The 26778-nt window shown below is 40.6% G+C and overlaps 1 protein-coding gene across 3 annotated transcripts in view; it reads left to right on the forward strand.

Moving 5' to 3' along the window:
- The window catches only part of LOC121860703 (sodium-dependent phosphate transporter 1-B-like), a 66246-nt gene extending 43224 nt beyond the window's left edge, over window positions 1-23022 (forward strand). For 2 of the 3 annotated variants that reach the window (XM_042358015.1, XM_042358025.1), the window contains exons 2-11: window positions 5533-6053; window positions 10789-10887; window positions 11019-11162; window positions 13455-13637; window positions 13807-13926; window positions 14441-14503; window positions 18122-18292; window positions 18776-19062; window positions 19306-19544; window positions 19814-23022. In XM_042358015.1, the coding sequence (XP_042213949.1) occupies window positions 5861-6053; window positions 10789-10887; window positions 11019-11162; window positions 13455-13637; window positions 13807-13926; window positions 14441-14503; window positions 18122-18292; window positions 18776-19062; window positions 19306-19544; window positions 19814-19904 (1590 nt within the window). In that variant the 5' untranslated portion in view covers window positions 5533-5860 and the 3' untranslated portion in view covers window positions 19905-23022. Of the gene's footprint in view, window positions 1-5033; window positions 5494-5532; window positions 6054-10788; window positions 10888-11018; window positions 11163-13454; window positions 13638-13806; window positions 13927-14440; window positions 14504-18121; window positions 18293-18775; window positions 19063-19305; window positions 19545-19813 lie in introns of those variants that run through there. The other variant, XM_042358006.1, reaches the window with a different exon arrangement.
- Window positions 23023-26778: the final 3756 nt, after the last annotated feature.

Genomic DNA, 26778 nt, shown 5'->3' on the forward strand with positions numbered 1-26778 from the left:
TCTCTAAAGATTTTGTCTGTTAAAATTTCTCTCTTAAGTGTTCGGTGTACAATTATCTAGTTACGGTAGGCAAGGTGTAAATTAAAGTGATTTTGGACGTTATTGCTATTTATTTAAGTGAACCATTTACTTACACTTTCACACCTCCATTTAAGTGGAATATTGATGGTGTTGCTGACCCTGGTTGATGAACCTTCCACACTTGGCTTCAGCAGCGACCCTGAGTTACCCCACACAGTACTTGTATAAACAATCCTTAAGACTTATGTTAACCCGTTAGAGGACAGAGGTGACTCTCAGCTGATCAATATCGTCTGATATTAACTGGAATAAGATAACTAAGTGAGATACTGCCCTCTGAAGGGTAAGTGCGGTATTACGCAGACCATGTTTGTTTGTATGCATATCAGACAATCACTTAGTTTTCCTTACTGTGTCAGATATTATCGGTATGCATGTGAATGAGAGCTGATCCTTGTGTGTGATAGTTAGCCTCTCGGTACAAAGGTTACTATTTATATTTTATAGTGTGTCTGTGGTTAATCGTACGGTTAAATATCGTCACCTTGTCTCTCGTTCAAGGTTAGGGTTTTGGGTTAGGTTAGGTTAGGTTGGGTTAGGTTAGGTTGGGCTTCTCGAGAAATATTTTATTCTCGGCCATCGCGAGAGACTAGGTGAGGAGACTTGTCCACAGCCTCAGTTTAATAGTTTTATAGTTATGTTTCATTGTATCGCCTACGTCATACTCTTAATTGAGAAGATTATCCTGTGGTAGGAGTTGAATGTTAAGTGGAGCAACGTGCAGTGTGAGGTGGGTGTTGTGTCGTGGTGGGGGTCCTGTTGCTCTCACCTGTGTGTCTACGTGCTGCACTGGAGCTCTGCAGCACACACACACACACATGTAACCTCATCACCTTACCTTATCAGCCTTGCCCTCTCCACCATCACACCCCCCTGCCCTCCACCAACACCCCCCCTGCCCTCCTTGCCCTCTCACCACCACACCCCCATTGCCCTCCACCACACCTGCCGCTGCCCTCCTCCACTTCCTCTCGCCCTTACCGACACAAGTCTTACATTACTCTCGCCTTCACCCGCCACTACCTCTCCTCCTCCTCCTCTTCCCTCCCTCACCTGTGACCTTCTCTCTATCTTCTGGCCACAGTACTCTGCGGGCCGCCCTCTCCCATTGACAGTACACACACACCTTGTTACATCCCTTTGTTGATATTGTATTACTACGTTTCGACAATTAGGTTTGTAAATACACGAGTTATCAACAAATAAAAATCACCAGTTATACTGTACATATCTCGTTCTGCTCCCTTACCACTTTCTTTATCTTCCCCCCTCCTCCTTTACCTGAGTGCCCCAATTTTCTTACGTACGCTGCACCTGGGGATGAGGGATCATGTTGGACGGGTGATGACAAGTGCGCAGTGAGTTGCGTCAAGAGTGATAGTTTGTAAACACGACAGCAGCGTCCCTATACCATTCTGGGATGAGGTGATAGTGAGATACTGAGACGAGAGACCCCGTGGATACATAGCTAAATTAATTACTTATTGTGTCATACTCTCCCGGATGTTAGATTATTATTATTAACAACAGGATCTCCAGTCTTTACTAGATCCGTAATAACACCAAAGTTTCTACCTTAAGTAATGGCGTGCAAGTTTTACTGAATAAATTTACATATCTACCTACTTATCTACTCTTTGTAAGCGCTTCAAATTACTATCAGTCGCTGTTTTAAGGGAAACCGGGCTGCCTTACCTTACCAAGTGTGGCTGTCGGAGTGGGGGAAGACTTTACACTTTAAATCCATGACATCATTAATACTTGACCTGACATTAAGTAAGGATTATATATATCTCCCTGTATGTGTGTGTGTGTGTGATGTCATTGTTTCTCCCAGCCATAAAGTAATACCCTGTAGTAAGGTAAACACGCCTAGACTTTGTGTACTCTGTGACTGATAATTTATTAGTCATATTCGTAGGTACTTGTATGGATTAACGTGCATCCTAACATGGTGAAACTGAGTGTATGTGTGTGTGAGAGGGTGAGTGGGGTGGTGACACAGGCTGACACTTCAATATTGTGAGATGATGATGATGATACCTTGCTCAAAGCTTTAATAATTATCTGTTTACTGTATTATAGACTTAAGTGTTTGTTAGACATTTATCAATGATCATTTATAAGATCATAGTTAACTACTCCTTCATGGATCCTACAGTTAACTTTTAATTATTATGTTCATTATATTTTTTTATCATAAGTTCTTTCATAAAATTCCTCATGTTTTAATATATTAAGTTACAGGTGCCCAGGATATTTCCCACAAGGATGGTGATATACGCCTGCCTAAGTCTGCCTTATTGAGTGTCGGGGAGCTGGCTTCATTTGGTTCTCACTGGCTGTCGCTGCTCACCAACAACCCTCTTATGTTGTTATCTGATCCCATTCAACAACTAAATAAAGCGATAGTAATTATTGTAGTATGAATTGACTGAGGGGAAGATGGAAATGAATTAATGGTGTGAAGCAGAAATCTAGTGTGGTGGTGATGATGGTGGTGATGATGATGATGGTGGTGGTGGTGGTGATGGTGGTGATGATGATGGTGGTGGTGGTGATGATGATGGTGGTGGTGATTATGGTAGTAGTGGTGATGGTGGTAGTTGTGATAGTGGTGATGGTGGTAGTGATGATGGTGGCAGTGATGATTTTAGCGGTGGTGATGATGATATAGTCGTGGTAGTAGTAGTAGTGATGGTTTAGTTGTTCCTCGTCACTTACTGGGCACGGGGTCAACTCCCATCCAGCACCGGGCAGGTCGAGCAGCAAGGTCACGGCCAACCAGCACCAGGGCGCAGGAAAACAGGAGGATAGAGGTCAGGGAAAATCGGGAGAGATCAAGGATGGGAAGAAAGGGAGAAGCCATCAGGTGAGGAGGAAGTGAACGGAGGAATAAGTTAATGAGAAGAGGGGAGGCGGCGCTGGTAGGAGTGTGGGGGGGGGGGGGTCAACTTGCTCACAGAACAGGAATATGAGGCAACAGGAGTCATATGTCAGAGGGAGGTCACAGTACAATTTGGCAGAGCGGGCCAGGGAGAGGTACATGTGTGGAGGAGAGCGTCCCTTCACCTACAACTAGGATAATTGGTTGTGTTGAATCTTCCTCCCAGGTGGCCAGATGAGCACCAACACTACCGTTACAACACTGTTACAACACTACCACAACTACCGTTACAACACTACCATAACACTAGTTACAACACTACCACAACACTAGTTACAACACTACCCACAACACTACCGTTACACTACCACAACACCACCGTTACAACACCAGTTACAACACCACCGTTCTACACCACCGTTACAACACTACCACAACACCACCGTTACAACACTATAACACCACCACCGTTACAACACTACCACAACACCACCGCACTACCACAACACCACCGTTACAACACTACCACAACACCACCGTTACAACACTACCACAACACCACCGTTACAACACTACCAACACCACCGTTACAACACTACCACAACACCACCGTTACAACACTACCACAACACCACTGTTACAACACTACCACAACACCACCGTTTACAACACACCACAACACCACCGTTACAACACTTGTTACAACACTACCACAACACCACCCAACCGTTACAACACCACCGTTACAACACTACCCACAACACCACCGTTACAACACTACCACAACACCACCGTTACAACACTACCACAACACCACCGTTACAACACTACCACCACCGTTACAACACTACCACAACACCACCGTTACCAACATACCACAACACCACCGTTACAACACTACCACAACACCACCGTTACAACACTACCACAACACCAACACCTTACAACACTACCACAACACCACTGTTACAACACTACCACAACACCACCGCAACAACTACCACAACTACCGTAACACTACCGTTACAACACTACCACAACAACAATTACCACAACACCACCGTCACAACACTACCACAACACCACCGTTACAACACTACCACAACACCACTGTTACAACACTACCACAACACCGTTACAACACTACCACAACACTGTTACAACTACCACAACACACTGTTACAACACTACCACACCACTGTTACAACACTACCGTAACACTACCGTTACAACACTACCACAACACCACTGTTACAACACTACCACAACTACCACAACACCACTGTTACAACACTACCACAACACTACCACAACACCACTGTTACAACACTACCACAACACCACTGTTACAACTACCACAACACCACTGTTACAACTACCACAACACCACTGTTACAACACTACCACAACACCACCGTTATAACACTACCACACCACTGTTACAACACTACCACAACACTACCGTTACAACACTACCACAACACCACTGTTACAACACTACCACAACACCACCGTTACAACACTACCACAACACCGTTACAACACTACCGTAACACTACCGTTACAACACTACCACAACACCACATTGCATAAGAGTCACGTATCACTACCACAGCAGCACTGTACAGATGGTTTGTATGATTGTCAGGTGTTACAGGTGGTGCGCGCTCGCGCGTGTGTTGACAGGTGTTGCGTGTGTGTATGGTTGTCAGAACTGTGATGGTTGAGTAGTTTCCGCTGAGGTAGGTGGTAGCCAGGCGGGATGTAGTGTATGTGTGTGGTGGGCCGAGAGAAGATAGCTGCTCTGAACCAGAAGACTATGTAGGTCACAACCGTGTTGCAGGTTAGGGTCCTTGTGGCTGCTGCGTATGTCATCATAATGGCAAGTTGACGTAGATAGTTTGGGAGTATCCGGTGGTCATGTGACGAGAACGAGTATAGTGTAACCTGTGGTGGTGGTTCCTGGGAAGAGCCTGACTCGTGGTCACTTAAGGGGGCGGGGCTCAGGGTAGAGGGGGAGGCGTGGTCATTGGTGGCCGTGTATATAAAGGCGAGGAGGCCTGGCAGTTGCAGTAGAGTTGGTGACTCGTCCCGCTAGTAAGCTGACTGCCAACACCACGCTCGCTTCTTGCCCGACCCACGTGGTCCGAGACTTCACTTGCTCGTGTTGAACTTGTGTTTCTCTCTGCTCTTAACTTCGGTATAGAGGACAATGCGTGTAGTAGCACTATTATCAGTGGCCCTCGTGTTGGGGGCTGCGTATGCTGACACCCCCGGCCTGGGCCTCAGCACATCGACCACGTTGGCACCCAGCCTACCGGACTCCTCCTCCTTGGCTGAGTGGCACTCTTCAACTCTCTGGATTATCGTGCTTGGGTTCATCCTGGCCTTCATACTCGCCTTTGGCGTGGGTGCTAACGATGTGGCTAACGTGTTCGGCACGAGTGTTGGCGCTAAGGTGTTGACGCTGCGGCAGGCGTGTCTCATCGCTACTGTGGCAGAAATCCTGGGCGCCGTCCTTATTGGTAAGTGACACACCTGTTTATATGTGACTCTGTCCACAGGTCTCCACCTGGAGCTGCCCCATCGCTCGCTCTTGCCACGCCCACACTCTCCTGTGACACACACCCTCACCTTAGTCTCCACTAGTTCACGCCTTCATTCCATATTTTGTAGTCACCTTCGTATTACCTGTCAGTAAGGCACACATCCCCGCCCAGTAAATAAGGGCAACAATTTACTTAACGACATTTCCAGTCAATACTTGAGTCTCACCAACGATCGTTCCCTTGTGCATTAACTCTTCTCAAACTACTGTTGTTTATAACTACCTGCAGCCCCTCTGCTACACCCTCGTATTCACTTATTAAAAGAAACACACACACACTCACCATGGAGCCATGGTCACCCGAACTGCTGCCCTTCGTCATTGCGGGCTTCATCATTGCCTTCATCTTGGCTTTCGGCGTGGGAGCCAACGACGTAGCCAACTCCTTCGGCACGTCTGTGGGCTCCCGCGTCCTTAGTCTCCGGAACGCGTGCATCATAGCCACTATATTCGAGGTGCTGGGGGCCATTCTCATAGGTAAGTACCCACGTGAATGTCTTCGCTATCCCTGCCTAGTTTCTTTTTTCTCATCAAAGTAAACGATGATGGTTTGGCGCCTTTCCCTACCGTTAAGGGGGCGTGAAGTAAGTGCTTCTGACAGGTAAACATTATTGGTAAACATTACATCTTGCTCACTCGCAGTACATAAATCCTGGTTATAATAATGGTGTTAGTAACTATGTTTTACTTAAGTGGAAGACATAAGTAATACGGATGTGGCCTCGGGACGTTGTCTTCGAGGTACATTTACCTAATACAGTTCATTGAGATAAACCACTTCACACGGTTACGCTGCTGCCATGTAAAGTGGAGTTTTTTTCTATTGGGGGTGACTGAGCAAGTTATGCTGGTGAGGAATGTTGATGGTGTGAGGGTGATGAAGTGCACTTGACAAGCATCTCGTGCACAGTGTTCTTCTGGTCACTGATGTGTGACCCTTCACTTACTATATAATTCAGTAGTAACAGAGGGGCGTGGCGGTGTGACACCTGTCAAACATTCTATGAACACTTCCTAATATTTTTAGTAAGCTAAAACTGCATGGTTGTGATTGTTGTTTCTTGTATACATATATATAATATTAGAATAAACATACAGAAAAGGGAGGCTCTGAACTCCAGCCAGGTGTAGTCTCCGTGACATCAGCGACCTGGTCAACGCTCGTCCTGGGTGGGGGGTGGAGGGGACGTGCTGGCTGGGCTGCCAGACGCGCGACACCTGACAGAAATAGGTTAGAAGTGTACATGTACTGGTGAGACACAGCTCACTCACTCCACCTTAGCTAAAGACCATTAGTTAATGATTTTCACTATTTGTATAGAGAGTAATTGTCCCGAATTTGTTACTGAGCGTACGTCTTTTAATATTATGATTACGTTTTGTGTTCTGTCATCACATATTATGACAACTAAGTTTATTAACTTCTAGTGAAATAAACACAAATATTATTATGAACACACACAATTACTGAGATAAGATCCAGATTACTACGCTATATCATGAATCCCAGATATCATAACATAACATTCACTTATAAGACTAGTGAGTGCGGATGGTGGGCGGCGGGAGGCAAGAGGGTGCCCAATAAACTAGCCCCCTCGCGCGGCAAATTGTATTAAAAATGCATTACAATGTCAAGGTTAAGGCATCATCAGTACGCGGCTGGTTTGTCAATCTTTCATCAAGAGCGGACTTCTTTTGTCCCCCAGTATGTTGAATATTGAAGTGTGGTGGCGGGGGTCAGATGACAGTTGTTTAAATTCAACATTATATTATTGCATCACTGGGCGGAATATCAGGTAGTGTTCACAGTATTTTATTACCGACCTTAAATTTCCTAAATTTTCCGCCAGTAATATAATTCTTGGTAACAAGTCCACGTTTTTGTTCCTTTGGGAGACGAGAGAAAAATTATAATTTTTGTTTATTTTTAAAAAGCCCCAACAATTTGAAGCTATTATGGCATGTTTACCAGACTCGATGAGGGTGTACGCCAACGTATATAATAATTAGTAGTACTGTACTGTATTGGAGATATTATCATCACTCTGTTTTAGATATTAAACTTATTATAGACTTTGAATTTGTAGAAAATATTAGTCTCTCTAAACTTTATTTTCCAACTGTCTAAAGTCTAAACGGTAGAATGTAAAGACTACATGTGGCAGGTATCACAAGGTTGCATTGGGTAGAGAAAACCAAATTTAAAGTTTTCCTTGCATTAAAAATCAATCGAAAGGAGGTACAGTAGATGAAGTACACTTTGGCTCGGTAACGTCGGCCTTTATCTGGGGAAGTTCTGGCATGGGAAATTTTGTAATATTACAATATGAACTTTTATCATATTGGTTTTAAAAGCTCATTCAGTTACGTTCAAATTAGCTCAGATTCCTCTTCGCGACAGTCGTGAAAGTTAAATCTTCTTTAAATGATGTTCCAATTAAAGTAAAGATCAATGTAACTGACCTTGTAGAATGATGTTAATAGGTTACAAGCCGTACCGCTCTAAATACTACTTTTTACCGAAATGTAGAGGCGGTGTATTGGCCATGAGACTCAGCAGCTCACCTTGTCCCAGCCTTGGTCCTCAGCTGACAACCACTGGCACACTCACCTCCAGGGACGGCCAGTTTTATCTAGATTACCTATACAGTACTCACATATAGTGTGTAGCGGTTTATATTTGTCTCAACAATGATCGCTTTCATATTTTTTAAACTAGTTTTGGATGTAAGGTTAACCTTGGGTGGTATGCGGGGAGGCACTGGGTGCGTCTCGGTCAGGCCCCTACCTGAACAACTTCCGACCTTGAGCCCGCCGCTCACTACCGTGCTTCCTGCCACCAAAACTCGTCTACTACATAGTTTGGTCAGTACAGACCTTGAAGCAGCTTTTGCCAGCACGCTGGATGCTAACTGTCGTGTCTGCGGGGCACTCACAATACATTTCTTGCCTTATCAAATATCTTGCTTCGGACGATATAACGTTACCTGACCTTTGAGTGGCTGCTACATGACCTTCGTGTTCCTCGTGTCCTTGGTGGGAGGAGGCGCTTGCTGCCCTTAGTTTATAATTATAATAAGTGACTGGTGCTTAGCCGTGAAGCGCATCACTCAACAGTGAGTACGACAATACTGTACTTTTTTCAGTGCCTTTAATCTATATTTTGCTCCCCCTTTCCCCACATCTCGTGTTAAGTGAATGATGATGCCTCTTTTAATTATTGTCTTAACACTTTAGATGCTCAGTTCCTCTGTGGATTAGACGGTGAAGAAATGTGTCTAACCCAGATTAATAAGCGACGATGGTGCGGTAAGAGGGGTTAGTTTGAGGTACAGCCACCTCCACATCCACACACCCTGCCACCCCCACACCATGTCCCTTTCACACCCTGCCACACCCACACATTCACCAAGCACACCTTCACTTCTCCTTCCCCTGCCAGCCACACACCCGCACACCCCTATACCCGGCCAGCCACACCCCCATCGCCTGGCGACCACTTACGCTTACACCTCTTGCCAATTTCACCCCACTTCCCCTCAGCGTTAATTCCAGGGATCCACTTTGCCCTCCTCAGGCTCCGTTGGTCTTGTCTAGCTACGTATAGACATTGTGAGTTTGTTAGTGATGTAACATATAGTAACTGGGAAAAGTCAAGCGAAAACCTATGAGGGGAAAGCTCGCAGTAAATTACTTCTCATGTAAACTAGTGATCCATCTCATGGCGTAACTAATGAAGGACATGATGTAGTGTGTATCGCTGCCATGTACAGTACTAGACAGCCAGCCGTGTTGACCCTCACACATTGAGATGAAAGTTAGTGTTAGGAACGTGGAGCAGATGACAGGAAGGGTGGGGGAGAAGCTCTCACCGTACCTCTCCAGTTAACACTTTCCACTTATCCATTACCTTACATGTATGGGTAACATATACAGCCACTTAAATTTATAGGTCGCCAGTTTGGGAAATTACAATTAGGAATCATACGTGTTGCTTATTTAGGCGAGTGTGACCGGTGCACCTGATCGGTGGCGCCTCGACTAGCTCTCACTGTCAAGGCGGTCTAGTGTTAGTTTGTTCTGGACGACTAGGCCTTGGCAATCTAGCTCTGTGCAGAATAATAAGATGCCAAGGTTGGATCATAGCTGGCGCCACAGGTCGGGTTGTTGTCGAGTGGCAACGACGGTGGGTTGAGGCAGCCTGGGAGGAAGTGGAGGACCATCAGTATGGCAGCTCCTCTTACCTGTGTTAAATTTCATTTACTCGTACTCACCTCTCACCTAACTGGTAATACAGTGGACTTAATTATTAATTATACGATTTCATATCTGATTCGTATGTAACATTGCCTCATTTGACGGTTGTAAACAAAAGTTTACTTTCACACTCACTACTAACATTAGAAACAAACAAAATGTATAGTATACTGTACTTAAAGATGCGATATAATAAAGGCGAGGTGAGTGAGAGCGGCGTATTGTATAGACCCTGAACAAGTACTTATCACAATAATTACAAACAAATATTATTCCATTATCATCTGGGTTAAGTTCTTTATCTCACTAGACAGTCCTGTGACGTAGTACTTGTACAGTAGAGTGATGGACATTTGAGAGTGATAGCTCACAAAACTAGTCATTCAGCTGAGGTCGCTTTAATGTAAAAAATCTTAGTTGGACCCATTGCCAAAAGGTGCAGAGCTCAGAAGGTCCCGGGCCACGTAGGAAAGATTGATTAAGTAGTTCACCAGCAGTAACCAGTCAGCACTAGAGACGAACCTTGTTGAGAAAGATTTCCAAGTAGCTCTTTGATTAAATATATATGCCAGGAGATGAACCCACTAGGCCCTGTATGCCTTAAGGATATCGAAGAAAAATCATCCTCCAGTACGGTTACGTTCAACTTGATTTGGTCGACCAAACAGACGGTGGAACTGAATATGTTCGTTTGGCTCGCTTTGCTACCTTACAGTTTCAGTAGTTCAGTGTCGTGTTACCAAGTACAGCATTACCACTTTATTTCGGTTTTTAATAATTCTGTATTTCTGATGTACGTTTTTCCTTTGCTCAAAGATTTATTCATGTATATTGTCTGGTGTTAATGTATGAATCAAGAGGCACCATTTATTAGTGAATACTGTACATGTAATCATAGGTGTAAGCTCTGGGTATGGCTCGGTGCATTAAATATTGTGTTTATTTATTGCAGGATACAAAGTGTCGGATACGGTTCGTAAAGGTATCCTCGATGTCTCTCTCTACAACAACACGGAGAAGGAGCTCATGTTGGGCTCTCTGGCGGCACTTGGTGAGTTCTTGCAATCCTTTCGGCACTTTCAATCATTTGTTATTTGTTCTAAGCAATTATTCTTTATGTGCGGCACATAATGTGCCATATATATTTATATAAATTAAGAAGTTTACGTGTTTGTGATTCAGGCGGTAGTTCCATATGGAACCTGGTGGCTACCTTCTTCAAGCTTCCCATCTCTGGCACCCACACCATCGTTGGCGCCACCGTGGGCTTCTCTCTGTGTGCACGCGGGTTCCAGGGCGTAAATTGGGTCACCTTCGGCAAGATTGGTAAGTAATTTTGTAAGTACTTTATAATATATATATATATATATATATATATATATATATATATATATATATATATATATATATATATATATATATATATATATATATATATATACATACACGTTATAATGGTAGGCTCTAGAATTCTTTAAAATTACAATTATCCTTCATTGCATTGTCTAATTTTTGCCAGTGACCACAAGGTATTAGTGGCAATGTGATGTTGCCAGTTTCTCCTAGTTCAAACTCTTTTTTTATAAATTTCAATTGGTGGGGAAAAATGGACCAAGGGGTGTCAATCTTCCACACCTGCGGGACCAATAATGTCGTTTTATCATGGCATATCCAATCGGGCGAGTTACATTCACAGCGTGTCTCAACCAGAGAATAATATTTATTGAATTTCAGTATGCAGTTAAAGAGCCCTAAATGATATCGGTTTCTGGAGCAAAGCTACCACGTTCCCCCCGGATGAAATCTGCCCGGGAAGAAAGTGTGTTGAATATAACATAGCTTTGTATCGATTATTGATAGAAAAGGTTGAATTTATTACAAGGGCGAAAGTTGGCAATACCTAACTAGTATGAAATACATTACGGGTGTTCTTGAACGTCTGTGGCGTTCTTACTAAGATTTGTCCTATTTGGGTATTGTTGATTCCCTTTAAAAAAAAAAAAAATTTGATTTCCCCTAATGAAGGTTACGAGTTGTTTGGTGTGAATAGTGAGGGTAGCAGGCTGCCTGGCACACCCTCTCACGAACTGGTTCCCACCGGTTCTCCCTATTTTGGGTGGTGCGCGGGGGCGTCCAGCCATACACTATGAACCTTTAATACCCAAATGATCCAGAGTGTACAACTCGCAAACAACAGTGAGGGGTCAAATAAACACCACCTGCAGGGATTTTTGTCTTCATTGTATATCAACACGATTATCACGCGTTGGAACTCTGCCACTGAAGGATCCCAGCTTTCCTTTTTTTCGACTCTTATAGCCTTGCCCTAACCATGCTTCGCCTCCGGGCCTAGTACAGTATCTACCATATCTGGTTGTATCACGAACCGATTATGTTAAGGTACTCGTCAAGAATATACCAAGCCTATATCAATATAAAGCTCTTATAATAGGGTAAATTAAGTTTCTGGCAACAACTTGGGGTTGGTACGCCTGGCGGTCAGTTACTATCAATGTTCACATGGTAATTGCATTGCCTCCCGTGACTACCCGATCAGATTTGTAATATCTGGGAGCCACACTCAATTACAGACCATAATTTGAGGACGAAATGAAACTTTAGCTATGTTGTAAGAAGGTTTATAGGCCTGATTGATTGGGTTTATATTATATAATTAACAAATATACTTGTGCATTTTGAAACTTGCTAATGACTAAACTCTGCTATAGAAAGCCTGAAGGTTACCCACGTCGCTATATAGTAGTCACTAATATTATAAGCAATGCATGTCGTGCTAAAAATAGTTCTCAAGGTCGTCAGCATTAGTGCTGAGGAATTGTTGAATAAGAATTAAAAACAGGAACGGCAGTTTACCTCCTTGTGCCGGAGGTATTGCCTGATGCTGTGAAATTGAAACTACGAATCGTACTTTCGTCCACCTCGAAGTTCTCGAACATTGGTATTTTAATGGAGATATGTATATGGTAATTCGACCAGTCTTTTTTTTTTTTTACGAAGTAAATGTTAACTGTACTCCTACTGTCCACTAAATTAGTGAAACAGGAGAGCGTCAGTATCACTTTCGCCATGTGCCGAGTGTCACTGTTTTGCAAATGACTTGTTACCATTTTTTGTTCCCCTAGGGAAGACTAAGAAACGACTGCCTCGGGCTATTGTAGGATTGGTGGTGGTAACCATCCACATTTTTGACGTTTGTACATTGACAGTAAAATCTGACTATCTGTACATAGTGATAGGGCCTACCTCTGTACTACAACTGCGACGGTGCCGTTGGGTTACCACTAGGGTTGTAGGAACACAATTCAGCAACTGTACCACACGTTGACATCTAATACTGTGTGGTTACTTTTTAATGCAATCTATACAGTACTTATTTTTTTTACTTTTTACTTGTTCCATAGCCATGTAACCAAATATGAATGCTTCTCTGTTCACTGTTTTCATTAAGTTACATAAGAAATATTCTTTGTCCTTGGATATTCAGAATAGACTGAGGCTCTCAGTACACCTAATTTAGCTATTCATATTTGTCTGTACTGTAATGATAATTTCTCAAAAGCCAATGACATGAATTTGACCTATTTACTCGTCTTGCAGTTGGATCATGGTTTGTGTCCCCTGTTCTCTCCGGCATCATGTCTGGGGTCATATACCTTGGGCTGAATCACTTTATCTTGAAGAAGGAAAAACCCCTTGAGCCAGGTCTCCGTGCTCTACCCTTCATTTACGGCTTTACACTTCTCGTTAACGTCTTCTCCATTGTTCATGACGGACCAAAGAGTAAGTACAGTATACTTATTCACCTCGTACATTAATAGTCATAGATTGTGCATATCACCGCAACCAACTCAAGTATTTTAGTTGTTTTTTATGATTACATTTGTGACTTCATACAATGTACAGTACAGTATATGTGTTCCTGTTGCTATATATTTTTTTTTTTTTTTAGTGCTGAAGTTCGACTTGATCCCCTGGTGGGGTTCCATCGTGATCTCAGTTGGTGTGGGTTTCATCGTTGCTCTCATTGTCCAGCTAATAGTCGTCCCACGCCAGCGTAAATCCATTCACGGTGAGTTTCCATCATGTTACCCTTCTGCTGAATACAGATTTGGGTGTAGGGTCTGTGCTTTAGTGACTAGTAAATATGATGTGTAATTTTGTCTTACACTGCATTTGTATTTTGAATTTGGGATGACGAAAGCTTATTTAAGTTCACTTAAGTAATTTTCTCATAACTTATTGAATTCCTTGTTTTTCAATATGTATAATATTAAATATTAGCTCCCTGTAGATATTATTTTTTAAATCCAGTAAGACCAACATTATACTGTATTTAAACAATGTACTGTTCTGTGAACCTAAAGTAATCTTCAGTATTTGATGTGTGGGTATCCTTATATGGTAGTTTTCAGGAAAAAAAATTCACACAAGCAAACTTCAGTGCTTCCTGGGCGTGGGTTATTAGGGTGTCAGAAAAATGTTCAATACAATATAACACATTCTATTAAGATAATATCACGTAGATATTTTTAAACAAACCAACCATCTTGTGACTGACTGATGTTCCCCCCACTCCCACACAGCTGTACTTGCCAAAGAAGCCACGAAGCAAGAGAATGAAGTCAAGTTTACCTTCGACTCTTCTGGTGAGTGTTATTCCTGTACAGTACCAGTATTTATGAACAAATCTTTCTTCAGTACTATTCTTGGATTTTTACTTTAAGAACATATGCAGTTGCTTTAACCAGCTTTTTGGATCAATACCTATCATCTATTTTTATTGTAAATGGATATTATAGTTGTAATTGGAACTTGCTCTGCATATCAGTTTAACAGTGTGTACCTTGGATTGAAAATGTAGTAGGCACTCAGTACTGTATTTCAAAAACTGCCTAAACATTTCCCAAACTTTATAGTGTAAGTGCGGCACAGAACTCTTCCTGAATACTGTATACTGTTCTTAGTAAAAATCTGTACATGGCATTTATAAAGAGTACCTATGAGATGCTGAAGTATAGAGGTGTCTTCCTCCAAATTAGACCTCCTAAAGTTTTACTTATAATTTCAAATAAAAGTAACTAGTAAACCATTGAGGAAGAGAGTGTTTTGGCTAGACCCATATAGAAATTTTTGTACAGTATAGTACATACCTTTAATTATTCTTTAATTTCGTCAAATATCTAGCTTGTGGTCCACTCCATATACCCAACATCCTTTTAATGGCAGATGTTTGGACTCAAGCTGAGGTGCTAGTCCTTTTAACCTATCATCATAGATGGTACTTAATAGATGAAATGGTATATTGTCACTAAATACATCATCACTGGAAAAGGTTTTTTTATTTTGTTCCGTGAACAATTTTCACTTTCTTGGCTGAAACACAGTTCAGTATGTATTCTAGTCTAGTTAACTTTTGTCATTGTGAAAATTAATGTTGTACAGAAATTAAATTATTACTTGAAGTTGCATAACAAAACATCAATTGATATGGCAATCCTGAACTGTCAGAACAAGTACATTCCAGTTAATGGAAAGATATACATTCTTTACTTTTATAATTCAGCTTAAGTCAGCCTTTTAGATGAATTCCTTTATATACAGTACTCTCAAAAAAGGAATATTCATTGTATGAACCTATATGAATGCCTTGATAGGTGCCATATAAATATACAATCACATATGTGGACTTCAGCACATATTCCCAACTTCACTTGGCTTTAACATTAATATTTTAAGAACTAATTATCTGTGCTAATTATGAATTCATTGAATATTCTTTCAGATCACTTAGAAATGGTCGAACTTTTATATGATAAAGGTAACTGAAAAATTCCAGTACTGTCTGACAGTATTTCAGTTCTTGACCAAAGCTCGTTATCAACATCCAGTTTTATATCCTCGAGTCTTTTATGCACTTGGGCATCTGAGAGCAAATTACAGCATTTATATTTAGTAGATACAGAGTAGCACAGTGTATCTAGCATAATCTTGCTAGAAACTTTTATCATTTAACATCGTTTGCTTTTTTAATCAGATGTCATACCAAGTCAAGAAGCCAGTACAAGATTCTGCATTTTCAGTTGCCTGAGTTTTGCATTAGACAATTTTGTGTAACCTGTTTACTGTGTTTACATATTCATGCATAATAATTACTAAACTGAATTTGAACCTTAGTGCTGGATATCAATAGTTTAATCCTTCTGGTAATATTATTAAAGTGTTCATCGAGTTAATATGGGTATTGAAAATTGTCATCTATCTATATCTCTTAACATCTTTTTTTCTCTGGGGCAGAGGAGACAGTTACCTATAGCATCCTTTACATCATAATCAATTATCTCCAAATTTTGTAAGGACTCTTAACAACCCCTGGAAATTTTTATTTTTATTTTTTTATTTGGGTGGTCTCTCTATCACTGGGGTGAAGCATTCACTAGTTTCTTGCCTGGAGAAACACTTAAAAAAAGATGAAGACAGCACTGGTTAGCATACTGTACTTAAAAGGAAAAAGTAAAATAAGGGAGACCAGTAAAGTGGGGGGAAAAAACTGCTTTGGAGGAACATTGTGGAGTTAAGGAGAGATTTGCAGAACAAGTGCTTTAGCAGTTTAAATAGAATATTGATTATGAGAAAGGGAGCCTTCTTTACCTCATCCAGCAAAGTGATTCCATGAGCAACTACTGAAACTGCTCAACTAAAACCTAACATCATGCCCTTATATTCCTGTTTGTTCATAAAGTTTAAATATTGGTTTAGAAAAGGGAAATATGAATTGGCACATAAGAGTACAGTATTGCACTTTTTGGTGCTTCCATCAACAGATACCCAGTACATTTCACTTGAATTGATTGCTGAATAAAGAAGCTTGCATACTACTTTATGCTCCTACGATGACCAAACATCAGTACAGTATGACATGACATTATTCATTTAAATTGGATGCCATAATATAACCAAAGATTTGGTTAAGTACTTAATGTACTTTTAATTATCAACATACGCCAAGAAAATATCCCTTTAATTATTCTGTAACAAATAACTATGGTCATGTATTATCCAGCAAATCATTTAAGGGAACATTTCATAACCTTTGTATATTAATAATGTTTTGTACAACCCTCATGATATTAACACCTGTACTGTATTGTATAGACATTTATGAATATACCTATACTGTACAGGGTTTTCATCATGCACCAATCTTTGCCAAATATTTTTTTATACCATCTTCCATTGCTGTTGGATGGCATCAGTCACTTGGTCACAGGCCATAACTTGGTCTTCTCACACTTATCACTGTATGTCAAAAATATCCACATAACAGTGCTGCATTTTATCTCTTAATTTTCCTTCAGATTTCAACTTTACTTGCTAAGGTTAGAGAGGCACTTTGTGATACGTATTCATCTTTGTTGTAACGGTAGAACTTATCTTTTGTCTCCACCTCTCTGTCTCCTTTGCCTGGCATTCATCTTGTATTATAATTAGTACAGTATTTTTTTTTGCTTTTTTATATTTTAATGGTTTATTGCTAGAGCTAATTGATGACAATAGTTAGGAGGAATATGCAACTAAAATCGAAGACTTTTAATTTTAACCATCACTATTGGTAATGGACAGGTGTATTAAATACAGTAATATATATATTTAGAGGGGGAAGTTTGTACAGACCTGTGATTTTTTTTTTTTATGATCACATATTTTTACTTATTCTTTGTTATGCAATACATTTAAAAAAAATCAATATTACTGTACTTATTTAGGAATAGTATTAGATACCTGAAAATGTTCAATATTGTTTAAATTTAGAATGAAGATCCTCTTTAATTTTATATATTATAAAAGTACCATTAAAAGAAAAGAAAACAATGAATACGTTATGTGGGTATTGTTGCATATGCGTGTGTCACTGTGAAGGAGTGAATATGACGAAATGACCAATGTTGTGCACTGTACATCATAACAAATAACAACTTGCCCAACCTACCCTGCAGTAAGACCCATCTCTTATCATACAGGTTGTAAATACATTACACCTGTATTGTATTGTGGCACCCTTTTCTTAATAATATTGCGACCTATTTTGTCTGCCATTACATATTTATTACTGCAGATTAAGAAAGGTTTCACTTCTGCAGCGGCATTATACAGTACTGTTTACATTTACCAAAAATTTATTTTTTATTCAATAATGAAAAAAATTGGATGAACTAATGTACTGTTTACATTTATTATATATTTAAAATTGTTCTTTTCTTTTACAGACAACTCACGTTCTCCCTCACCCCCAAGCCGAGAACTTTCTGTCATTGAAAAGGGTATCTCCCCCACCACCTACACCTTCAATGGTAACTCAGACTGCAATGGCTATATCCCTGCAGAGACTAAGACCAATCTTCTCGGTTCTGGCCTCGATACCACATCACAATCTCTTAGTAAGGAAATAAACCTCATTTTTTGCATTTTCAAATAAAGCTTCCTGTTACCTTAGAAAACAGTAAACTAATAGATTTTAGTAAATGTACTGTACTGTACAGTATATTTGTGTATAGAATGCATTCTAATGTTGAAGGGCACTGGGCGGAGGTCTGGACTCCAAATATAAGAGGCTCAAGATCAGTCCTATGCCTAGGCTGTTTAAGGCATTATTTACTGTGGTGTGTGCTGAGCAGCCCATTTGCCATATCAGTGGCCCTTCTTCCCTGAGAGTTGCAACACCAACAAATATGGGAAATGGCACTTAGGATGTGATTTAGCTTTTAGCTCATTGATCTGGTATTTATACATGTTAGTCTCTGATATGGTTATAGATTTGTCTCTGCTGATAAACATACCTAAAAGTGGTTCAGTGAAAATTTTCATTTGAATGCTTTTTCATTACACTCCAGATATACTGATTTATTTTTTCTTTGTGCCAGGTGTTACCAATAACAGCAGTCAAGTGCCCCTTGTGAACACCAACCAAATGAAAGTGATCTCGATGGAGGAACTCACTAACAAGAAGGAGGTTGACTCTGACCGACCTGAGGTGAAAGGTCTCTTCTCCTTCCTCCAGATTCTTACTGCTACATTTGGCTCTTTTGCTCATGGTGGAAATGATGTTAGCAATGCAATTGGTCCTCTGATTGCTTTGTGGGCCATTTACACCGAGGGTTCTGTTGCCCAGAATTCTCCCACACCCATCTACATCCTGTTGTATGGTGGGGTAAGTATCTCCTAATGTTTCAGTGTATCCTTTGAACTAAATTTGATATACTTGTAATCAAATTTTTTATCAGTTAATGTTGGTCAATTTAAATCACTTGGACATGACAACTGATGCAGTTACTATTCAACTACATTATTGAGTTACTTTAATAAACATTATCAAGTTTAAGAGTATTGCACTGCTTAGCTAAAGAAATACAGTAATATACAGAAATTGTTAGTAATGAAATTTAATTTACAGTTGGGTATCTCAGTGGGTCTATGGGTATGGGGTCGCCGTGTTATCCAGACAATTGGTGAAGATTTGACCAAAGTGACACCATCTTCTGGATTCACCATTGAAATTGGTTCTGCATTCACCGTGTTGTTAGCCTCAAAGATTGGTCTCCCCATCTCCACTACCCATTGCAAGGTTGGGTCTGTTGTCTTCGTTGGTTGGGCCAAGTCTTCTCGTCAGGGTGTTGACTGGAAACTCTTCAGGTAAGAAGAGAACATTTTTTCTTTCTTTATTGTATATAGTTAGTCTTACATGATTTAATAATGATACAGGGAAAGGAATTACTGCATTTTTCTCTTTTGTCTATCATTAAGGAAAATAATATTCAGTAAAATCATCATAAAAGTTTACAATTGGGTAAGAACAGTATTACATAGCTTTTAGAAGTTTAATTAATCATATACCAGTGTGATTGATTCATATGCTTTCAGCGATCTCTGAAAAGTCCTCATTAAATTTCTTTCCACTACAGGAACATCGTGATAGCATGGGTGGTCACAGTACCCTTAACTGCTGGCATCTCGGCCCTGCTCATGCTTATATTTAGGATCGCCTTCATGTAAATCACTACCTGCTGCTGTGATACTCTGCAGGGGACTCGCTCACACTCCCAGGGCCTCTTACCCGGCATACTTCAAAATTCATTCATTCAAAGCAGTTTGAAATTTTAGTTTTGTTGGATATAAGTGATTATGAAATCACTGCTCGGTTCATGCTGCACAAAATGCATGTGTTTGTGCACATCCTGGTACAGCATATTTATATTTAATAGACATACAGTAGTAATAGCAGCCAGTCGATGTCCAGTATATTATAGAATAATCTATGATGTTCAAAATTTGCATGATCATTGTGGTCATCAAGGACCTGGTGCTGATGAAGAGAAGAGTCCCCTGTGTTACAATCATTACCAAATTTCACTACCCGTAGCTGCCTCAGCTTTTCTCATTTAATGTCTTTAACCACAGAGTCTGTTAAACCATAGTCAACATTTCTAAGTACTGCTTTGAAAAGTGTTATGTAATTCTCAGTTGTAATTTTATATTAATCAGTAAAGGTGCTTCCTGTACAGTATTTATTATGAGTTTTAAGGAAAGATAGAAGTAGACTGAGCAGATGGTGAATGACATTAATCAAGACAATATTCAATATGTGATCCAATCCCTACATTTATTTTGTGAATAACTACTATGGGAGCAAAAAATATGCCTTTATAAAAGAATAATGGCTTTATTTCATTTTTTTTTGGGGGGGTTTTACAATACAGTACTTTTACTTATGGTTCACATATCTTACTTTTATTGATATATATTTAGTTGACAATTTTCAGGGGATTGTGGTAATGAACAGTGAATTTAGACGAGATATATTATTGCAACATAAATATAGATGTTTAAATATGAAAATGCTGAGGTGGTTTATGGAAGTTCTTATATTCATATGGAGTTGAATTTTCTCTCTCGCATGTCTGGTCAAAGGGTGAGAAGTAGTTTATGATCATCTGGTATCATCAGAAGGTAGTAATCGGTTTAGTATGGTTATTCATTTTTTGGTTGTGAATCAACTTTATCACATTTAATCCAGCAAAAGTATTTCATCTTTTGTGTTTAGTATCATTGGTAAGGTAAAGAAATAGAGATGATATCACTCATACTGCACATTTTTTAGATGCTGTTTTATGGCTGTGAGAGGGTTAGTTCTTTTATGCATTCATAATCATACAATGGGCTCCACACTTGTTCACATTCACTTAAAAGGACACTTTGAGGTATCCTCACATTCATACATACATACATATTTATCATTTTCATTATGGTACTTGTTAGTTGCTTTTCTGGGAAGCATAATGTTGACTTGGAAATTTTAAATGTGATTTTTTTTATAAAAGGACATGGAAATATGTGAAGTTTGTGTTAGAAGTCAGGTTTCTGATAGTATGACTGGGTAGTAACTGTGTCCATATTTTGATATACAGCTACTTCCTTTGCTTGAATGGTTAGGAAGGTTTTAAATGTATTTCTTATTCAGTGTTTCTGTATCAGATAATGCCAGTCAGAAAATAATTAAGGAAACATATCTCTGCAATTGTATTCTTTTTTTGTTTAGCATTTTTTAAGCTAAACAAAGTTTGCAAAGTAATGGATTTAGTACGTGGGCGAGTGTATGGAATGCAAGGTACAGTATACATGAGATGCAGAAGTAATTGTTTTAATTTTATACAAGGTATAATCCCAGTCGTGATTCGGAGTCTCAATCCAGGCACAACATTACTGATCATTAGCTCTGTGCAGCCAGGATGGGGTGGGAGTTATGTGGGGAACATATATTTAATAGATGGGGAGGGATTTTTTAGTGGGGTGGGAAAAGATGCAAACTAGTCGTGTTTATTGTACTGGGAAAAAGTGATAGGTTTCCTGAGCTGTATTTTGATTTCCAATATATTTGTATATTTTCATGATTAAATAATGAATGATATATGAAATAATTTTTATATATAACAAAGAATGAATAACAAATATAATATAAAAATGAGATTTTTACTCCAATGATTCTCCCTTTTGGGTTGTGGAGGTAATAGGATTTGTTTGTTCATACGAGTTTTGAGGATTATGTGCAACAGGCTACACTGCAGGATATATTGAGAGCACTGATAAATTCTTTCCTAAAGCAGTATATCTTTATTTGTGCTTAACTTTCATGATCTTTATACAGTTAAGTTCCTATTGTTGAAATAACTACCTGTACTGTACTACATTGACTTTACATACTGTAGTATTACTCTCACTAGAAGTCTGTACAGTACATCAGTCAAATTCCATTATCTTGAAGCACAGAAAATCTATCTTGGCAATACCCAGTTTTTGGATCAATCTCAGTTATACTTTATACTTTTCTAGTTCATTATGAATGAAAGGTATTACTAGTTATTTATTTTACTTAATACATTATTTTCTATAATAGTTTTATGTTCAATCCATACTTTTTTATTACAAGTTTTGTGGTGTAAAGTAAGATATTGCAATAATTGGCACTCATTTCTTCAAGTTAATGTGTGTTGATCTCAAGTCACTGTACATATTATCTTTTGCTATGTTATCACATAATCTATACACCTGAATGGGTCTTACTTAAATTGTTATTGATTCTGCCTTTGTCCTAACTCAAAATATAAATAGACAAAATATAAAAAATAATTTGTTTGAATACAATTTTTTAAATCTTGTAATACAATATATATGCCTACCACACCTAGGGTCTTTTTATCTTACACCATAAAGTAACATGACTAAAGAATAGCCATTGCTGCAGACTAGTACTTGTGATCATATTAACATTGTAAAAAAAAAATTTTCAATTATTTACTACAGTATTAACATGAAATGCAATATATTTAAATCCTCCTAGGGCAGAGTAACATTAAGGTATTCTTAATTATTTATTGGGTGTTGTTAAAAGTAAGAAAAAGATGCAGACCAATCACAGAAGAGCATTTTAGACTAAGTCAATCATGTTGCTAAGTTTCAATCTTAAATTGTAAACCATATTCAAATAAGTACTGTATTATTGATTTAACAGCAAAAATAAATTTTCTCTATGAGGATAAATCACTGCTAACAATCCACAGCATTTGTACAGAATTAATAAAATATTTTGTTTTTAATAAAAAATTTTATATCCATCTTTTTATAGTTTGCATGTTTGACATTTTTTTTTTAATCATATACCATAATGGGCTTAGGTGGTGGTCATCTGCTTGAGACTCAATGTACTCCTCCCTACCTTCTTCCTCCATGTCCTGGTGTTTAGCCCAGGGAGGGCCCTAAAATGGTCCCCCTCTATAAACATTACAATACAGGTACAGTAATCTGTTGGTATTATTAGAAAGGGCTGACTTTCATACTGAGCATCACCACCTCTGAGGAACCACAAATCAATTAACATCCAGGTTCCCAATTACTGTTGGGTAGACAGAGGCATATGGCATAAAGAAACTTGCTCCATAGTTTCACCCTGCCTGGGGATCGAACCTGGGTCTGCTCGCTTGTGAGGCGAGCATGCTGACCATTACACCACAGGTCGAGACAAACTAAACTTCCCGGCGGGGAATCCAGTCCCGGTCTCCAGCTTGACAGGCGGGGATACTCGCCACTAGACTACCGAGGAATTGGTGAGGGGGGGATATAGGTAATTTTGTCAAACTCATTCTGGAAACAGCGCAAAGAAAAGTGATGATGTATCAGGGTTAAGGGGTTAAATAAAACTCGGGAAATATGTTAGTGTACCTGCACTTTGAGGTCCCTAAACCCCCTCCTAGGAGGAGAATTGGGAACCCTATGACAACTGTACTTGCTAAAGCAAGAATAGGCTACACTAAGCTTCCTTGCTGAAAGACATAATTAGAAAAATAACTAAAAACCTACTCTAGAAACTGCATCGGTCATCCCTCATTCCGTTGTTTCCAACACCTGACGAGTGAACAGTCAGGCCTGATCCATCCATCATTTGCTTTCCAGCTCTTGTGGGGTGCAGAGGTGTTTTCCCTGATGTATGCTTCGTGAAGTTTTTTCTTCACTTCGCTAGTTCTAAACGTTTTTTTCTGGCGAGTGTATTTGCCTGGGAATAACAGGATTTCTGGAGATTCCTCATTCCTTAAATAGGACCTTTTATTAAGGATGGAATCAATTGCCTCTGCAATCTTCAGTACTGGGGCCCTTGCTGATTAGCCCTTTGTGCTTCCTTTCCTATAATTGGCTTTAATTTTGTGTTTGTTCTTCTCCAGTCTCAGCCTTTAGGTCCAGAGGTTGGGGACCCAACTGGTTAGGTTTGTGTACCAGTTGCTTGTTTCCAGCAGGGTCATTTCATTGCTGGTGTAGAGCTCCAGTTGACCTGCTTCTTGTTGCCAAGCTATGGAGGTTCATTTCTGCTTTGGTTGCATTTGGCTATTTGGTGATTCCTGCAGGAGGCCCCATCTCCTGTGGTGTTTTGGGGCCATGGGAGGTTATTGGACATTCTGCCACATACCCCACACTTGCCTTGTCGCATTAGTCAAAGCATAAAAATGGGGATGAGTAATTCTGGTTTAGAGCTCTGACTGCCTGCTTCTTGGAACCACACCAAGCAAGTTCATTCTGCTTTCGGTTGCGATTCTCCCAGTGGCAATTGGTTAGCTGACGCCCCCTGCGGAAGGTCCCATTTCCTGTTGTGTTCTACTAGGGCCCCCAGGTGGTCATCAGGCATTCTGTCATTTAGTTGAGGCATGAAAATGGAGATAAGCAATACAGGCTACCATGGTCAGTTGAGCAGTTCCTTTTTTTTTTGGGGGATTAGCTCTGGCTTCACCCACTAGGATGCATGCCACCAAATGATGAACCTCATGGGAGTTCCTACTGCACTGAGTGTTCATCAGATGTTGTCGTCCTTTTATTGGTTCGTGTCTAGATAATTTGGACATGAAAAGGGAGGACCACTTGGATAGGGGTCCCGACCTGGGGGATTGCACTGCAAACAATGTAGTGCTGTCCAGGGTTCTAGCAGCCAGGTAACGATCCCCGGTGGATCCCTTCTACTTAGATAAGACATCCTGACTGCATTCACCATCCCTGTTGTCTGGGGCCACATGCTAATCAGCCTGATGCTCAGCAAAATTTAATGAGGATGGTCATAAATTCTGCTCGTCACATGCACCCTGATCTAAGGAGGGTGTGTTTTACGCCATGTATCAAACACGCTCACATATTAACAAGAAAGATCCTCCTAAAAAATAGGTGGACCACGTCAAGTAAATCAGAAGGAAAATAACACGAAACTACAGTGGAAAGACCCGGATTTGGGAGCATGCCTCGGTGTCACATGTGCTACGGAGGCGTCTGGTGGATCTGTGTCAAGAAAACTCAAGTGATCGGGAACATAGTCATGTCAGTAATGCAACATGGCATGTAGGAGTCCACCTCCTGGTAGAATTAGGCCATTGATGACGAATTCACCACTGTGGTTCAGGAACTACACCAGGAGCTGACAGAGCTGCAGGGGTCAATGACCGTGTCCCAGGAAATCGGCTCCTTTCCCTCAATTCAACAGGAGGAGCCAATGGAGGAAAAGGAGACACCTCACTCGCCGCTCCTTTCACGTTCAGGATGATGTTTCTGATACGGAGTTGGATGTCACCGACTCAGTTCTTACCGCCATCCTTGGCACACAAGAGAACATATTGGTCGGGAGATGACTACAGACTCGTCTGCCACACACCTCTCAAGGACAGAGGGTGTTCATGGAAGGCACAGATAATTTAGACACTGGCTCCTGACCACTGGAGGATTCAAGAGATGGAAAGGGTTTTAGTGGCCCTCCACTAAGTACGTCAAGTTGACGGATAAACAAAGATGGAAAAGGTTCCTCATGTCACACTGGTGGCTTCCGGAGGCTACTACTTTTTTAGACGAAAGGCAGCTGTCTCACTCCTTGGAGGATTCAGCTGTCCAGGTGACAGTCATCTGCAATTGAAGGTGGAAAGAGAGAGATCAAGTTAACAGATCTTCCGTCTTATCCCTGAAACCAATTGTGCAAGGGAATAGACAACAGGTGGGTTCGAGCTGCTACGTACAAAGATTTACCCACATCCATGGCACAATCTTTTGCATTTGTTATTTATTGTAACTGATCTGCAGTAAGTGTCAGTGCCAAACCAGTTTTTGCTCTGCTCCCAAAGTTCAACCTGAGAACATCCCCTGGGAGGCCAAGTTTCCCAATTAGAAAAATGTAGCAGATGACTATCACTACTGCCACACGGTTTCAGCTCTCCTCTCTGCTCAGGCAGTAAAGCTCCATCAGGCACAATGACTTTGTAGGCTGCGACAACTTCTCCAAAACGGTATTCCACCGGCAGACTTAAGAGGCTGTGTAGACAACCTAGCCCTACTGACAGAGTCCACAAGACTATCCATTCAACCGGTGGTGTGGGAGACCCTGGAAAAAATGATGCCGGCATGCATAAACCTTCGATGCAGGGGGTCCTTCAAGTAAACCCTCTAGGACCAACTCTGGATCTCAACCATTGCCCAGCAACTGAGCATCACATTCAACCTTCCGATCCCAAGGCAGAGGAAAAATAGGGTTAAACCTAGTGCCTCATGGGACAAAAAGGGTAGCCCATTTTTCGGCCCTGCACAGCTAGGAGGGACTCAACAACAGGCCCCTACCAACACCATCGCCCCACGAACCAGATGCCATAGCAACCACATTCACACGGCATAGCCCAGTGGCTACAAGGGGCTCAGGGCCAACAATCATCCTGTTTTCAAGCTAGAAATCCGCAAGTAGAGGCACAGCAGTGACCAGCTTCCCAGGGGGCAGCTGCTTGGCTGGCAAGAGACCTGGCTGTAGGTCACATGGACCAGAAGGGTTGTCAAGCGAAGACTTGTGAACTTGGAGCCGCTTGCC

This window comes from Homarus americanus, unplaced genomic scaffold (genome assembly GCF_018991925.1).
Source record: "Homarus americanus isolate GMGI-L3 unplaced genomic scaffold, GMGI_Hamer_2.0 scaffold40248, whole genome shotgun sequence".
Taxonomy (NCBI): Eukaryota; Metazoa; Arthropoda; class Malacostraca; order Decapoda; family Nephropidae; genus Homarus; species Homarus americanus.